Source organism: Anas platyrhynchos, chromosome 9 (genome assembly GCF_047663525.1).
Source record: "Anas platyrhynchos isolate ZD024472 breed Pekin duck chromosome 9, IASCAAS_PekinDuck_T2T, whole genome shotgun sequence".
NCBI lineage: Eukaryota > Metazoa > Chordata > Aves > Anseriformes > Anatidae > Anas > Anas platyrhynchos.
Window position 1 is genome coordinate 16,102,241 of NC_092595.1, and position 16,843 is coordinate 16,119,083.

Below are 16,843 nucleotides of genomic sequence, written 5' to 3' on the forward strand. Positions count from 1 at the left end.
AGCTCACCACGTGGGCACAGAGAGGTGCCCACCACCCTGGAAAGGTGCCCACCAGCCGGGACTTGAGCCTCCAGTCAGGGCTGAAGCCCTCGTTGCGGAGAAGCCGAGCTTTGTTGCGGAGAGCCAAGCTCTCTTCGAGTGAAGAATCTTCAGCTGTATACAGTAGATTTTCTTTAATGGACACATTACTTTAAACTAAGCCTCCACCATCTGTTCCAGTCCCTAATTATCAATACAAAAACAAACGTCTACTCACAATTACACTCGTAACGAGTAAAGATGCCAGCAATTAGCATGCAGGAACATCCTCACTGCGCGGCAGCGGGTCCATCTGCGGCAGCACCAGCGCGGTCCCAGGTCCCGGACACCCTCAGCGGAGCCGTGCACGGTGGCACCAGTGCCCAGGCGGTGCCGTGGTGGGGCTGGGGGGAGCTGACAGGTGGCTGGCATTGTTTGAGCAGCTGGGGGGGGGGGTGAAAAATTTGGGGGTGGGAGTAGGGAGCAGCTGGATGCGCCACGGAGCGCTTCCCTCCCCGCTGCACGCTTCAGCGGGTGCTTGGGGACGCGGTCCCGCTCCCAGAGCGAACAAAAAGCAGAAAGAGGGAACAACTGGAAAATAAAGCCAAGAAGCTTCACTGCAAAGACCGGCACGAACCAACGCTGACAGAGACGATGCTGTGGCTGCGAGCTCAGCCAGGCTGCGTCACGGCTTCCATCACCACACCCAACCTGGATTAAGCCTCTTAATGTTGGTGGGAAAGAAGCCCCGCAGGTGGCAGGGGAAGTGCTTGAATTTAATTCTTGCCATTCCCCATGTACAAAGAGAGCTGGGGCTCCAGCCCACAGCAGAAGGTCACCCAGATAATTTCAGGTCACTCCCCACACCCATGGCAGCCTCTGCTTAGGGCCACAATGCTCCAAGGGCGCAAACCCCGCACTGCCACCCAGCTTCCCTCTGCAAGGTTTCCACGTGCCCCAGGCTTCCACCAAGACAGAAAAAGCAAAGCAGGAGCGAGCCAGACATGCAAACTGCTGGGCTCACGTCTCACCCACAACATCTCAGATTCAGGAGGACTTGCCCTTTTTCATGATGGTGCCAGGGAGGTGGGCAGGGGAAGAGCGGGATCGCCCTCTCCCAGCGGAGAAGCACCGCTCCTCTTCACCATTCCCTACGAGCCCCAGCTTCCGAAAGAGCCGCTTGCAGTATCTATACACTTTCAATCAAAAATATTACAGCAACAACTAATTATGTCCCATCATTCCCATGGCTCTCTGCCTTTAATGGTACATTTTGCTGCTACAGAATTACAGCGAAACTGCTCTGGAAGTGCATAACGAGCTATCCCCATCAATCTCCCGCAGATTCATTATGAAGGATTATCCCCAGAATAACAAACCAAGTTCAGATCGCAGAGGACGCGCTAAACAACAAAAACAAGTCAGGAGCTTTCTCTGCCCGTCGTTTTGAACAGGAATGCCAGCACCTCGGGGTCTTTGTGAGGAACCTGTCGGAGAGGAGCAGCTCCATGAAGATGTCTCGGCTATGCCAACGCTACCAGCCCACATGGGCTGACTTGGAGCGGCTAAAAACCAAAACTCGTGTTGGAAAATGGATTTGCACATACATCAGCTGGGCGCAAAGGTGCTGCGTCACTTTGCGATGGGCTGCACCACGCTCTGCCCCAGCCCTCCCCAGGATCTCCACCGAGGGAGTCGATGCAGCAAGGTGTTACCGCAGCCGCACACGGGAGCGCCCGCTGACTTGTTGCCACTGCGAATGCCCTCAGCATCACCTTCCCCAGTGGTAGGGGGCTTTTCTCCCCTTTTGATCCTTCTCATGCTCTTCAAACCTAGGGAAATGATGGTGGGGCAGAAGGAGGCGTGGGTCTCAGGCAGGCAGCAGCGCTCCGCACGCACCTCTGCGTGGTTTTCGTGCTCCAAAGGGGCCTGACCCCATGCGAGCACGCGGTGCTGGGCCAGCTCAGCCGCGGCCGAACAAGCCATTTATCATAATCCCACTGAGGAGAGATACAGTAAATCAAAGAGACAACCTGCCTGCAAATAAATTGCAGGGGGGAGGGAGAGGGAGAGAGAAACAGAGAGAAAAAGGGGAGAGAACTGCAGAGGGAGAGATAAGAGAGAGGGAAGGAAACAGCAGAAAATTACAAAAAAGCACACATCACGGGGAAAAAAGACAAAGGGGACCAAAGCAAATACGAAGATAAGAGAAATAAGATAGTGCTTTCAATACCTTGTTTTCCAAATTACAAGCCTATTTGATAAAATTTGGGAACAAGTTTTAATCCGCTGAGCTCATACGAGGCAGCAGCCCCAGAGGGTCTCAGGAGCCTGGTGCTCTCCAGCACAAGGGGCTCAGCTGCCCCCACGGTGACAAAAGTGACAAAGCAGCTTCCCAGGGCCGTGCTGCTCACAGGCCACGGACACACAAAGTGCACACGCTAAGTCCATGCCATGGGACCACGTGGAAGCGTTTACAGCTCAGCACAGATGCATTTAGCAACCCAAAAAGCATCCCGGGCTGAGACAGGGCTTTAGGGAACGCTGCAGGCCACCAGGGCAGAGCCGGGAGTCCCGGGAGCTCGGCTCTGCCTCCGCTCCAGCGCCGGAGGAGTGATTCAGGGCTGCAAAAATGACAAGGCTATCTTTCGGGAGAACATCTTCCAGAACAATGTCACAATGCATTTAAATCCTCATCTTTGCTTTCTCGAGGCTGGGTTGCCAACAAGCATCACTGAACTCCGCAGTCTGCCCCCAAAATCACCATATGTCACGCTTGGCAGCCTCCCCTTCCAGCCTCCGGAAGGCAGGGAAGAGGAACTGGGCCGCCCAGGGACGGGCAGAGGCTTCCAGTAAACCCAAAAGCTGTGGGACCACTCGACACCAGTGGCACCCTCCCATCTGAGGACCAGCTAAAGGCTGTGGGAGTCCAGCTAAACGGGTCTGGCTTGCATGAAGGACTTTTCTTCATGGAGAAATGAAATCCTTTGGGGGAGCTTTGCAGAAGACACCCCACAGGAACACAGCAGGGAGGTGAGTGGTGCTCGGTGCCTTGCTGCTCCAGCTTCCAGCACAGCTTTGGGACACGCGTGGCCCTGTCCCAGCAGGGGTGTCCGTGCCACCAGCTGCAGTGCTCAAGCCTGAGCTGAGCCCAATCCCTTCTCCACCTGTACTACTGCCACCCAAGGGCACGCATGAACCGGCCTCCCTGCCTGCCCAAAAGCCTTTGCTGGCCCCTCGGGTGGAAGATATCAAGCTGCTGCTTGTCTCTGGTTTTAGACAAACCAGTAACAGAGGTTGCTGCGGTCTGGTCAACAGCAGCAGGCAGCTGTGGGCAAAGCAGGGCCATCATCAGGGATGCACCACCACGAACACACAGCCTACAGCTCCTCCAGCTCCTCCCTGGGCAGGGCTGGTCGAGTGCTTTCCAAGCACTGAAATCACAGAGGTTTGATCCTGAACTCTGCAGGTTTGTGTTTTCTGCTCCCCAAAAATGAGGCACCAGCTTCAGCTGCTCCAGCCAGCTCGAAGGGAAGCAGCCTTTGTCCATCCTGTGAGAAAGCAAGAAGGAACGCCAACAGAGGGGAAAAAACTGGAGCACGGTTTGAGATTTCACACACAAGGGTGGTGGAAGCTTAATGGGCCCAGTGGACACGGTGTCCTACTCCACTGGGATTCCCTGGAAATGGCAGCCTACAAACGCAGTCAGTCAGCTGAGAAGACCGAGCAGCCATAAACGTCAACAGCACCCGCAATTACACTTGTTAGGGTAATTTAAAAGGACATGCAGTCTTCACGCCTCGATGGGCACCCACGGGATTGCAGAGGGATTCCCCCAGCAGCTGGGGTCTGCTCACGTGCGGAACGGCGTCAGTCCTGCCTACAACACCCTCAAAGGCCACGAGCACAAAGGCACCGGTACAATAAACTCTGCCGAACCCATGCACCAAACCTGTCCCCCCTTCCTGCCACTCTCCTTCCCCAGAGGACTTGTTTTGCCTTACTCCAGGACAGCACTGCCTAGGAGGGAAGCTCTCAGGATCAAAACATTTACCCTGCTTTTCCCTGGGCGCCACCGCTGCCGTAGAGATTTGGGATGAGTCACTGCCTTGGCCTCTGTTCCCCAGAAAAGCTACAGGCTTGCTACAGACACACGCAGCTCCGAGCCCTAAGCCTGAAATGCCAGCCGTGCTGTCAAGGAGCCCTCACTACAAGAGGTGCACCTGGCATCGTCCTGCTCCTATTTACTAGGTCTTAGCTTAAAATGTCAGAGGGATTCCGCGTGAGCTACGAACACAACGGGCCGCTCAAACGGCAAACAAGCGCAGCTCGTTGGCTCCGGGGTCACTGAGCAGCTTCCCTTCGCCCAGCCCCACCTCCTCCCGAACCAAGGATGCAGCCAGGGCCTTGGCGTTTCCTCCAGACATCGCAATTTGGGGGAAAAGCCATCCACCAGAGCCCTACCCCATACATCCTGCACAGGGAAGGAGCCAGTGGTGCTTCCCGCACCCGGACTCACCCCGCACTGGTTAATGCAGCGCCCAACACGCGCCCATGCCCTGTGGCCCTTGGGAGAGCCAGCCGCCTGCTTTCACAGCTCCCGAGCAGCAGCAACAGCAGCATTCGGGTCCGACACCATCCCCATGCCAAATTACAACCAGCTTGAGGTCGGAGGATGGGGAAAATCTCGCACCAGGTGCTTGTTGGCTGCTGGAGCCCCAGGGTGCACACGGAGCCCATCCAAAATCCATTTTTCTGCAGGTTTATTTTTTATTCTACCAGATCTCTTCAAAACCGTGCCTGGCTGTGCCCCACCTCCTCTCCTGAACCATTTTACTCTCAATTTGAGCCGTCTCTAGGTACGTGCGTACACGACAGCTGGTCCGTGGAGTAAATAACAAAGTTAGCTCGCCAAGATTGCCAGACGCCCGACCGTGCTGCTGCTGCTGCTGCTGCCCCGTGCCGTGCCGGGGAGGCGCGCTGGGAGCCACACACACCAGGGCTGCCTGCAGCCAAACCTTCCCGGGGCAGGAATCTCACCTCAGAGGGGTCCTAGCTGCAGTTCCCGGCCCCACAAAACCCGTCTGGGGCACACTTGTGGGCGGAGGGAGAAACGCTCACCCGGTGTCTCTGCAGGTCGGGGGCTCTGTAGCGGAAAAACAAGCTGTGGGACAGCGCTGGCTCCTTGATTAACGAGGTGTGCGGCCAGCGTTTGCTGGTCCTGCTGTAAATGCAGAGAGTGGGATGGAAGAGGAGCACAGGGGCAGAGACATGGGGAGCACAAATAAGGAAAAAAAAAAAAAAAGCCGTCAGCGCAGGGCGTTATATAAACCCACATATATTCCAGCAGGAGGGAGAAAAACTTTGGCTGTAAGGCTGCTGGTGCTGAGCGTTACGCAGCACGGACTGCCAGCCCAGGGGAGGAGAAGAGGAGGAGGAGGAGGAGGAGGAAGCTGAAGGAGGCACTGCTTGGCTCCCGGCCGGCCGCGCACGCTCCTGCCTCCAGCCCAGCCGCCTGCACGAGCGCAAGCTGGGAAAAGGCTGGAGCAGAGCAGGCGGGAGGAGAGCCATCTGCACGCCGGGAGCCGTGCCAAGGAGCGCTGGGGGATGGATTTTCCACACACCACCCCCCTTTTCCCGTGCGAGGTCAGCCTCCTCTCCTCCCTCACGGCCGCCGGCCCCAGCGGCCAACACCTTGCCGAAATGCTTCAGCAGGGAATGGTGCGGCCACGAAGCGGAGCTTCCCCACACAGCATTCCCACATCGCGCTTCTGGGCTGGGTGTAGAAGCCACCACCAAAGGGGCGTCCCCAAATTCTCCCAACCCGAGGTCATCGTCCCCCCAGCGCGATGGGGACAGTCCCAACGGGAAGGTCACGGGCGCCAGCATCCGCAGGGCTTTCCCGTCCAGGAGGAGCAGGAAGCGGCTCCTGCTGCGGTCACGGGGCCGCTGCCTCCGCTTGGGCTTGAATCCCGCTGGATCCTGGTGACGCCGTGGCTGAATGCGGGCGGACAGACCTCCCTTTTCACGAAGACCCCATGGGAAACTCGCTGCCCAAGTCCTGCAGCCCTCCTGCAACCTGGAAATCCACCAGGCGCCAAGAGCAGCACGGCTCCGCTCCAGGCAACGCTAACACTGCTCCCTTTTAACGCGGTGCCAGCTGGTGATAAACTTCCCCGTAAGGCTCATCTCCATACCACCTCTTCTCCTGATGACACTGACCCATCCTCCCTGATTGTGGTTTCCTCGCTGAAATAAATCACCCTAAGTGCACATTGTGCTCCGGGCCTCGTTACTGTTCATCACCGCCCGCACGACAGAGCTGTCACATCCTGGCGGCTTCTGTCACCTGGGCAACCCGGGCGGGATGCGGGACGGGGAGACGCGCTGTGGAAGCCCCTGGGAGGACCAGTGTGACCAGGAGCCACTGCCACACACAGGCAAGCGGGTGGAGAGATCATAACACGTGAGCACCCAAAAGATGTGAGCCCCAACGCAGTCATTTCGCACCCCAGCATGCAGCACAGGTGATGGCAAACGCGCCCTGATGGCTAGGAGAGCTGGCGCTGGGCTGAAACCTCCTCCAGGAGGGCAGCAGAACCCCTCCGAGCCCCTACTTAGGGCTCGGGAACACCGAAGGAAGGACAAAGGCAGGGCTGGGTGCTCCCCAAACCTTTCCCAGCCGCGTGTCCCGCCTCCAGTTCCTCCTCGCACGCAGGCGTTCAAACCCCGCTAGGTCACCCCAGATCAATCCAAAGCAGCGTTGCGACCGTGCTTCAAGCAGTAAATGAAAAGCTCCGTGCCAAACCCCCGCCAAGACTGCTCGAGCGATAACAATGCAGAGGCATTGTTTGCCTGTCACATTGCTTTCAAAAGCCAAACACTCCAAAAGAGAGAGGGAGCAATTAAAGCTGCCGCTAATCTCGTAGCGCCTGCATCCAAAACCTGCCCGCTGTTCTGGCCGAGCAGGCGGCGGTGGGACCAGCGTCCCGCAGCTGGGATGTGACGGGCAGGAGATGCTCACCAGGGAACGGCAGGACCAAAGCACCGGGACCACATCCCCACGCCTCATCGTGGCTGGGAAGAGCAGCTCAACATCTGAGGCCGCGCAGAGGTGGAGGTTTCCAGGAGAAGAGCTCAGCAGCTACTCACACCCATGAGCGTGGTCAGGTAGAGGAGGTGCTGCCATCGCCTTCCGTACGATGGACATCCCAGCTCTTCCCACAAATGCCCCTTCCGCGCCGGTGTTGGCGGAACCGGTGTTTCCGATCCAGTGCCTTGGTCCTGGTGGTGGCCACGATGCTGATGGGTTTTGTTGGCATCAGGCAAGCTTCTGCCCCCCCTACCCTGCGTGCTGGGGAGCTCCGCACTCCCGCTGGCAGACGGAGGACAGGCGACGACAGACACATGGACAGGGCTGACGGACACATGGACGCGGCGCGTTCACACGCGCAGGCACCGGCCAGGGGGGACCGCGTTTCAGAAATAACACAGGCACGCACACAAAAGAGCGCAAGCCATTAATCTGGGCGAACCAAAGGAAATGAAATCATTATGTCTGCAGCTACAGCATCCAGAAGAACAAATTTCCTGCCTGGATAATAAATGGATTCTTTTGTTTCATGTTGGCCCCGGCCACGTGACTGTCTTGGCCTATTCCTCATCCAAAACATCTTGCTGTATAAATACCCAGACGGGCTTGGGTTTCAGCTGCTAAAAATATGTTTTAATTATAATAATATATAATAATAATAACACAAAAAGCTACACGGTCCCCAGCCCCTTTCCTCTTAAACAACCTCTGAAGGCTTTCCAGAGCACAAGCAAGGAAACAAAAAGACCAAAGTTACCAATCACAGCTGCAACTGCTAAAAAAAACAGACACGAGGCAGACGAATGACAGCCCCAGGTTGATGCCTGCGATAAATAACCCCTGCCAGAAAAAGAACTGAGGCGTGCACACGGCATTTGAAGCCCCTGTGAGCATCTCATGGTGCAGGACCAAACCCCGCAGGTGATGTGGATTTTGCCTGAGCCACAAGCAGCGCCTTGCAGGTGGCTTTCTGGCACCCGGAGGGCAGGGTATTTTACATTTTTAATCCGAAAGGGAAGGTGAATTCTGATCCTTACAGCTGGCTGCAGGAAGGGCTCTGGGCATCTCCAGGGATGCAGGCTGCTAGGAGAGCTGCGTGCATGGCTGGTTTCAGCCATCCCTTTAACCCGCAGCTCCACCAGACCATTCAATTAAAACCACTTGTGCACTTAACTCTGTATTTCAGTTTTGCTTTATGAAAGCAGAGCAAACGTTGGAACAAGATTCAAAACAAACGAGCATTTGGAATCTGAGCTTCAGAGCACCTTGTTGCAAAAAGCCTGAATTGCTGAGGTGTTACAGAGAGCCAGCAGCAGGCTCCACGCTCCCCATGGGCACAAGCCCCAACCAAGCCTCACTCCCAACATAAAGTGGCCAGAAGAGCCATCCCCTACAGTCCCAAGAAGGTCCCTGAGCACACACAGCTGCCTTCCCCTTTGATTCTGGATGCTCACCAGGAACTGAGCACACCAACACCCCATGGGATGAAACCCCTGCGTGTAAAGGCAGGCTGTAAGCCTGCTTTGTGCATCATGCTAGCAGAAGCCTTACTTCTTTTCCCTTTGTGGGTCATCTTTAATTTCAATTATATTTGGGATGCTGTGGGAAGTGTCCAAGCACTGCTGCTGCCTCGTTTCAATTGCTCATCATTGCTGTTTCTTCAAGGAGGGGAAAAAGAGTCATTGGAAACTAAATATTTACACACCCACGTACACTAATCCCAGCAGATCCAAGGGTGGGAAGCTTATTTTAAAAAACATCCCTAATTACTTTCCCATTTTAAAGGGAATAATCCGGCAATTAGCTAGAAACCTTTACATCAGTTATCACATATTTCCTAACAAGGAATAACCTGAGCCAGACCTTCACCCCTACAGAGGCATCCAGGCACTCGCTGCCCAGAGGGACAATGGCCACTGGGGACAGGGACACCAAACAGGCACCAAGGGGTCACATCCCAGGGAAGCCTCCTTGCTGAAGGACTGAAGTCTTTAGAATAGGTGAGAGTTTACGGCTCTATCGGCCTATCATTTAGGAAGATAAAATTGCGTTCACCCTGCCGAAGCAAACTATTAAAAGTGGAGGATGTTATCTCAGGTAATAAAGAGCAAGACCTGAGGACCGGCCTGGGAATTCAAGTTTACAACTTGTATCAACTTCATATGCTGTAAAACTTCACCTGGTTTATAAGTTTCTCACCAACTTCATAAAAGATGTTTTATTATTATTGTTTTCTGACTCTCCTGCCTTTATAAAATGCCTCTCCTACTCTGTGTGGGTGTTGCATTATAAACATTTGCACTTTGATTCATTCAAGATTTAAGGAAGCTTTCAAGGTAACCTATTAGGAATACTTAAAGTGTTTGAAAGGCATCACAGTTCCCCTGAACATTTCAATACTTTAAATAAATAAATAAAAACATGCTTTTGCAGTAAACTACCTCAAAAATCTACCAGGCTGGTGATTCAAGCTACAGGATATGGAAGCAAGCAAGCCAGCCCAGTGGAGCACATCCCTGTCACGTTTGGTGTGGGGTCATCGGAGCTGCTGGCACAGGTAGGTTGACACCACAGCCAGACTGGAGATGGGGCAGGAAGCCCTCCAGGAAGGAACGTCTCCCTACCACAACCAGAATCCTGTACAAAAAAGGGATATGGCTTAAAAATGAAAAAAAAAAAAAAAAAAAACACCACACAAAGCACCCTTGCTCCTTCCACGCTTCACAGCAGCATCACTGCTTGTATCATCCATACACACTTCAGGAGGAATTGATGAAAATTTTGGTTGTGCTTTGTGAACAGCTCACCACTACCACCTGGAGCACATCCATCCCCAGTTCTGGGGCTGCTGGTGCAGCACCGTGAGGCGGCCCCAAACGCCGCAGTGCTCCGGAGATCCCCGCTCCATCACAGCGGCCCCGTGCCCGAGAGCAGCCGGGCTGGCTCAGGAGCAGCAGCTGCTCCCTGCCAGGAGGCATCAAAGCCCCGCAGCACGGCTGCTGCTTAATGCAGGATCAAGGACGCGGCCCAGGGAGACGCAAGATGCTCCTCAGCAGCAGCTGGACCAGAAGCAAGCAGATGAGTGTAAAAGCACAGGTTTCCTGTCCCCATTCACACCCACACAGGGCCAGCCCCATGCACCAGGTCCAGCCCCGATACGTCACCCCTCCATGCCGGACAGGGCTCACAAAGGCAGAGCAGGAGGGTGCCCAGAGCTGTGTCCTCCTCAAAGCAGCCCTTTTCCTCCGGCCTCCACTGAAGGCTATTGAAGTTAATGAGCGCTTTTTTGTAGCCTCCAGCCGGCTGGAGAGACGGCCTTTCAGCTCAGCAGCCTCCTGCCTCGGTAATAACCCAGGTGTGGTGCACGGAGGGATAATAAAAGCCAGTTTTTAGACAGAGATAGAATCTGACTAGCTTGTGATCTTGCAGATCCCACCAGCCAGCACCCAACAAAGCTAGAGGAGGACCAGACCTGCCGGAGGAGACAACTCAATCCTGGACACAGGAGGTTGTGCCAGACACCATGCATCGAGTTGGCTCTGCAAGAGTAACCTCGCTGCACGTCACAGCTTCTCTGCTGAAAGCCTGAAGGGCCCAGAAGACTTAGATGCAAGCCACACAAACAACTAAATCTCAAGTGGAAAGGCTTGGACAGCAAAGGCCACACATCTCAGAACCACAGAAGCATCCAGGTCAGAAAAGACCTTCAAGAACACCAAGGCCGACCACCAGCCTGACCTGCCAGGTCCCATCACTAAACCACATCCACCTTCTCATAAACTCCTCTGGGGTGGGGACTGTCACCTCCCTGGGCAGCCTGTTCCAATGCCTGACTGCCCCTTCCGTGAAGAAATTCTTCCTCATATCTAATCTAAACCTCCCCAGCATAATCTCCAGAGAGCTTACTCACCTGCATGAAGCTTTTGGACAGCTTCACCAGGCCTGTGGGTTTTGCTCAGGGGACACTGTGGCTCTGTAGTCCAAGGCTACCTGCAGCCCATCATTCCCAGCACAGGATAAGGACACCAAGACCCTTGCCACTTCAAAAATAATTAATGCAGGGGCAGAGCAGCCACGTAGCCACAGCTCATCCGAGCTGCTGCATACCATGAGAGAGCAAAACACACAGCGCTGAGGGTACACGGCATGAGGCAGCTCGAGCACAGAGGTCTTCTAATGCTTGGAAACATTGCATGAAGTACTTCTGGCAATGCAGCCAGCTGTTCTGGTAATCTTGAAAAGCCAAGTTTTGTTCATTTCAAACACATTTGTTTCAAATTAAAAGCACAGCTGATGCCTCACAGAGCTCTCTGGAAATATCCCATTGCTCCTTTGTCCATACGCCCAGCACATCCTCCTCTGCTTCAGACTTAGAGAACTGAAGCCATTGCTTCACGTTTCCCTGATCTCCTCCAGCTCCAAGAGACACTCCCGAGGTTAGACAGCAATACGAGGTGGATTTAGGGAACCTCCTGGACTTAGGAGCCCAGGTCTTGTTGTGAGGCCAAGGGCATCAGAAGCCCACTCCCCCAATGGCTGTCTCTAGGACACCAGGGCTCGAGTCCCTCCACCGGCACATGGCTGTCCTCCTGCACCAGATACCAGGATGACTTCTCAAGTGTCCAACTCTTCCAAATTGCTCAGCCTCTCACCTGGCCCAAGATACGAATAGCAGTTCCAGTTAGAAAGATAAAATTAAAAATAAAGAAATGCCCAGCAATCTCTGGTGGCCAAACCAGCAGGACCCTGCACCTCTTCCTTTCCCATCCCACCTCAAGTCCAGCATTCCCTTTTCAACTTTTCTGCTGGGCTCCTTATTTGCCTGAGGAAGATGTAATTCACACCCTCGCAGCTCCTCTGTGGTGATTTAACTTTTTTTGAACAAAAAGCAATTATCCCCACATCAACAGGACCCTCACGAGGATGTTAATGAGTCGGTTCAGCCCCTGTGGCTAGGCCTTGGCTGAAGCAAGAGGAGGCCTCCAGTATCCAAAGCCCTGCATCTGACTGCAAAATAAAAATAAAATAAACTGTAAAACTTCAGTCCTCACCATTCCCCATCCCAATGCCTCTACCTGAGGTGCAGGATTTGGCACCAACAGGAAGGGGGCTGACACAAAATGTGTTTCTGGCAGAGGGGCACAACTCATGCGTGGAGGCCTGAGAAAGGAAATAAACATAAACAGAGCTGGGCACAGACACCAAAACCTCAAGGCAACCCAAGGATAAGTTGGTTGGGTTTGAGTAACCAAAACCTGGGTGCCTGGAACATCAGCAGTGTGGTTTTGAGAGGAGCAGGACTCCTTAATGGGAGAAAGCAGCAGTGCAATACTAAACAATTCAAGTTGTGACAAAGCCCCCACCTCAAATGCAAGGAAATGGCCTAAAAGCGAGGATTTCTGCAGCCTCTTGCCTATTCCCAGCAACCACCTTGCCTCGCTGCAACATAAATTATAGCTTAATCAGCTCTGAATACCAGCGATGCTGCCTGGATGCCTCCCCAGATATTAAACGCTTCTTTCACTGCGCTAACAAGCACATACCTGAGGCCTTCCTAGTCCCTAATTACTCGGCATAGTTATTTCCGAATCAAAATATGTAAGTAAATAAATAAAAAAAACCTTAATACTTTTTCCCCCTCTACTTGGCAAAGCCATTGAAAGGAATCCGCCTGCTTATTAACGAATACAAGCAATTTACAATTGTCATCGAAACCATTCTCTTGGAAGGACGGAGTTTGCCATCGCCTCCCACTCACCCCAAAGACATGCAGAGGTGCCGGAGGGAGCATCCCCCCAAGAAGCATCCCCGAATCCAGCCCTGCTCCCTCCCTTCGGGCTGAAGCTCAAAGCAGCAGTCCTGAACCAATATGATCACAGAACCATCTAGGTTGGAAAAGACCTTCAAAACCATCAAATCTAACCATCAAGCAGACCTTCCAAGTCTTGCTGCTCAAGCACATCCCTCAGTGCCACATCTGCACGTTGTGTCCCCCACCTCCAGGGATGGGGACTCCACCCCTTCCCCAAGAAGCCCATCCCAATGCTTGGCCACCCCCTCCACGAAGGAATTCTTCCCCATACCCAATCCAAACCTCCCCCGATCCTGCTGGAGTGGTGCTGGGGTTCGGGCCCCTTCCCTTTGAACTGCCATCTCCTCCGGCCCAGCAGCAACTCATTGCAGGCAGGCCGTGGTAACAGCAATTAGGTCACACCGGGCTGCAGGTTTAGCGGGCAAAACTATAATTATTTAGAAACATTGAGTTTAAATGCCAAAGAGTCTTAATGGAACTGAGCTAATTAACCAATTTCGACCGAATAACTGATGAGTTAAAAAGAAAAATAAAATCAATGATCATAGACAACAGCTTTTTTTTTTTTTAACTGGTTGTTTTCTCACAACAACTCTTAGTTGCACAAAAGCAGACCAACAATCCCTGCTAACCAAATATTATTGTAATTAAATATTTAACAGGAAGGCTCTTCAATTATTCAGAGGAGGGACGACGCTCGCTATAAGCGGGCTGGGTTTCTCCCTCTGGACCTGGCCGGGGATGCTCACAGGGCACGGCTGCCACCCGTCCTGCGGAGCAGGGACCACGCTCTGACTGCCAGGCCAGCAGGTGCCAAGTTTTGCGAGGTTTTCTGGGGTCAGTGGTATTCCCCCAGCAAAGGGCTGGGGAGGAAAAGCAGACGCACACACACACACCCCAACACACATGGTTATAATTCCCTAAGCGGCATTACTGTAGGAAATTACAGTTCAGCTTTTTCAGCAAAGGGTTCAGGGATATTTAGATTCACTATGAGGAAACTGCAGAATATTTCAGGCCATTTATCACAGCTCTCTGAGTCCCAGCTTCCACTGAAATGAAACAATAATAAATATTGAGCAGAGCGAGTTAATCTCCGCTGAACGCACTTTAATAATTCAAAAGTTACGAGAAATAAATAGATAAAGCGCAGGGCTTTTGGCTTTTACAAATGCACATCCCATTTTTCTCACGATTTCTCACCGTGTGACTTGCTGGAAAAACACCCGGTGACAGAAAACACCCCAAAAAACACGCCATGGCTGGCAGCCACAGCTCCACAGGCACCCCAGCTCCTACAGCACCAGGTCCCTGTATCAGCCCCGCTGCACAGGCTCTGGGTTTCCAGCGCCGCAGCCCAGAACGTGCCACTCCACACCACTGCCAGCGAACATCCCAGCTTAACATTTTCCTTGCGCAAGTATTCATGCGTGTAAAGCTCGATGGCTTGAATATTTGCAGAAAGCAAGCAAGGTTAAATTGAAGTGTGCTTTCAAATCCTAATGAATATTTGGGGAAAACCATTTCCTCCACCCCCCAACTATTTACTCAGCCTCGCCGTGCTGTTAAGTGACCACTCTGCCGCTGCATATGGTAAGGGAGGATGGAGAGCTGCAGCATCCTCCTGCGGGCACCCCACAAATCCGCGGCTCCTGCGTTCAGCTGGGTACCAACTGCAGCACGGGCAGAAAGAGCGTGGCCAAAACGCATCCCAGACCCCACATCCTCAGCACCTGCCCTTCTACAGCTCCTCCGTGGCCTTTCTTTGCGTGAACTGCTCCAAAAGCATCTTCAGCAGCACAGAAATACCAGTGACGGCAGCCCAGCTCACAAGCTTTCCCCCTCCAGCGCTGCTTTTCTGATCTCTCCATCACTACCGGCGCTTGTTTTCACCTCTAAGAGGCCACCAGAGCACTGTAAGTTATTCAACTTTCAGCAGGCTGCGCTGCGTTCAGGGAAATTGAAATTCAAAGCCTTAATTAAGGCAGGAAAAAAAAAAAAAAAGACCTGCATCTTAAGGAAGAAAAGCAAGATGAAATTCAGCCGCAGGAGCAGTGCCAGCGAGATGGGTTTGCCGTGCGCCCGGCGCGTTTGGTGGGAAGTGACGGAGGGCCGCCGAAACTTCGTCCTCCCATCGCCTACATCCCCGAGTCTTGAAGCACGCGGGGAAACAGGAAGGCGACCGAGACGAGGAATAATGAGTCAGTGATACCAGCAATTAGTCAAAAAAAGCAGCACAGGCATCTGCGGGCGAGGGCCCGTTTCCCATGACTTAACAAAACGCTCTCCCTCCAGGCTGACGAGATCTGGGCTCACTCATCACGCCAGCACTCCGGTTGTTCCCCTTAGGTTTCCTTTTTCTAGATTGTGCAAAAAATAAATACTAAAGGGATGGCTACGGGCTGGCACAGAAGACCAGGGCTTGCAACATCTCGAGACTTATCTCTGGCTCTGCTCTGGGCACAGCAGCAGGAGCAGCCCCTTTGGAGACAGCTCTCGCCCTGCTCACCGCGGCAGCGTTGGGTGGAAGCATGGGAAGCCCGACGGACGCGAGCACCAGATGTGCATGCCCCGAGCCGCGGAGGGGAGGATGCCCACGGGGCTCGCAGGCTGCAGGAACCAGCTCTGGGACATCACCCAACCAAACCCTTGTCCCCGATCCTCTCCGGACAGGCAGTCAGGCAGCAGATAAGCGCACGGAGCAGCCAAAGCAGGGCTACGGCAGCTCTCCGAGCTCGCTCCGTGCACAAGGAAGCCGACAGGCGTGCAAGCAGGTAGGCAGACGAACCAGGGCCAGCTCCGTCTCTCGGCTGACCTGCCAGCACCCCAAAAGCTCCTGCAGCCGCAGAGTTCCGAGGCGTGCCGCCAGCCTGCGATCGCAGCGGGTTCAGCTGCCGCCCAGCACGCCGACCTTCCCGGAGCGATGTCGGGGCTCGGAGAGGCAGCGAGCTGGCTCCTGGCACCGCTTCGCAACCGGGAGCACCCGAAACGCCAAATGAGAGCAGCCGAAAGGCGAAGCCACGCGTGGCAAAGCGCTGCCACGCCGCGAGGATGCTCGGGCACAAGCCGGGCGCCGCCAGCCCGCAAGGGGCACGGAGGGCAAGCTGCTGGCAGCACCGGGGACACGTCCCAAGGCTCGGGGGCAGGCACCGAGCGCTGCCGGGCTGCTCCTCAACAGGTTTCGGGGGCACGGCACGGCGCGGGGCTCATCCCCCCGGGACGGGCAGAAACCGGGGGGCTGGCACCGGGGGCGCTTTCTCCGGGCTTTTTTTCCCCCCGCACCGAGCACGGCGGCGGCGGCGGCGGAGAGGGGGCTGAGCGCGGAGCACCCCTGATTTTTGGGGAAAGGAGGCACCGGAGCATCCCCTCCACCACCACCACCACCACCACCACCACCACCACCACCACCACCACCACCACCACCCCATAGCCGGCAGCGGGACAGCGGCCGCCCCGCCACGCGTCCCCCCCTCGGAGCCTCACCTTCCACGGCAGCCGCGGCGGCGGCCAGGCAGAGCAGCGCCACCAGCCCCGCAGCCATCGCCCCCCCGGGCCGGCGTCCCCCCCGCCGCTCCGCCTCGGCCTTCCGCGGGCACCGCGCGGGGCTCCGCAGGCGTCGGGCGCCGCCGGCGGCGGGCGGGCATGGGCGGCGGGAGGCGGCAGAGCCGAGCCGGGCAGAGCCGAGCCTGGCCGCGCCGGGCCGGGCCGGGCCGGGCCGCGCCGAGCCGAGCCGCGGGACCGCGCCGCCCGCCCGGCTCACATCGCAGCCGCGAGTGGGACGCGCGGCCACGCCGCCGCCGCACGCCCCCGCCGCCCGCCCGCCGGCCACGCCCCCGCCCCCGCCCCCGCCCGCCCGCCAATCGCCGCGCCCCGCCCGCCGCCCCCCGGCCACGCCCCCGCCGCCGCCGTGCGAAGGCCGA

The 16,843-nt window shown here is 55.3% G+C and overlaps 1 protein-coding gene across 2 annotated transcripts in view; it reads right to left on the minus strand.

Annotated features, from left to right (window-relative positions):
- The window catches only part of EPHB1 (EPH receptor B1), a 49,523-nt gene extending 32,811 nt beyond the window's left edge, over positions 1-16,712 (minus strand). For both annotated transcript variants that reach the window (XM_027464073.3, XM_072042244.1), the window contains exon 1: positions 16,407-16,712. In XM_027464073.3, the coding sequence (XP_027319874.1) occupies positions 16,407-16,464 (58 nt within the window). In that variant the 5' untranslated portion in view covers positions 16,465-16,712. The remainder of the gene's footprint in view (positions 1-16,406) is intronic.
- Positions 16,713-16,843: the final 131 nt, after the last annotated feature.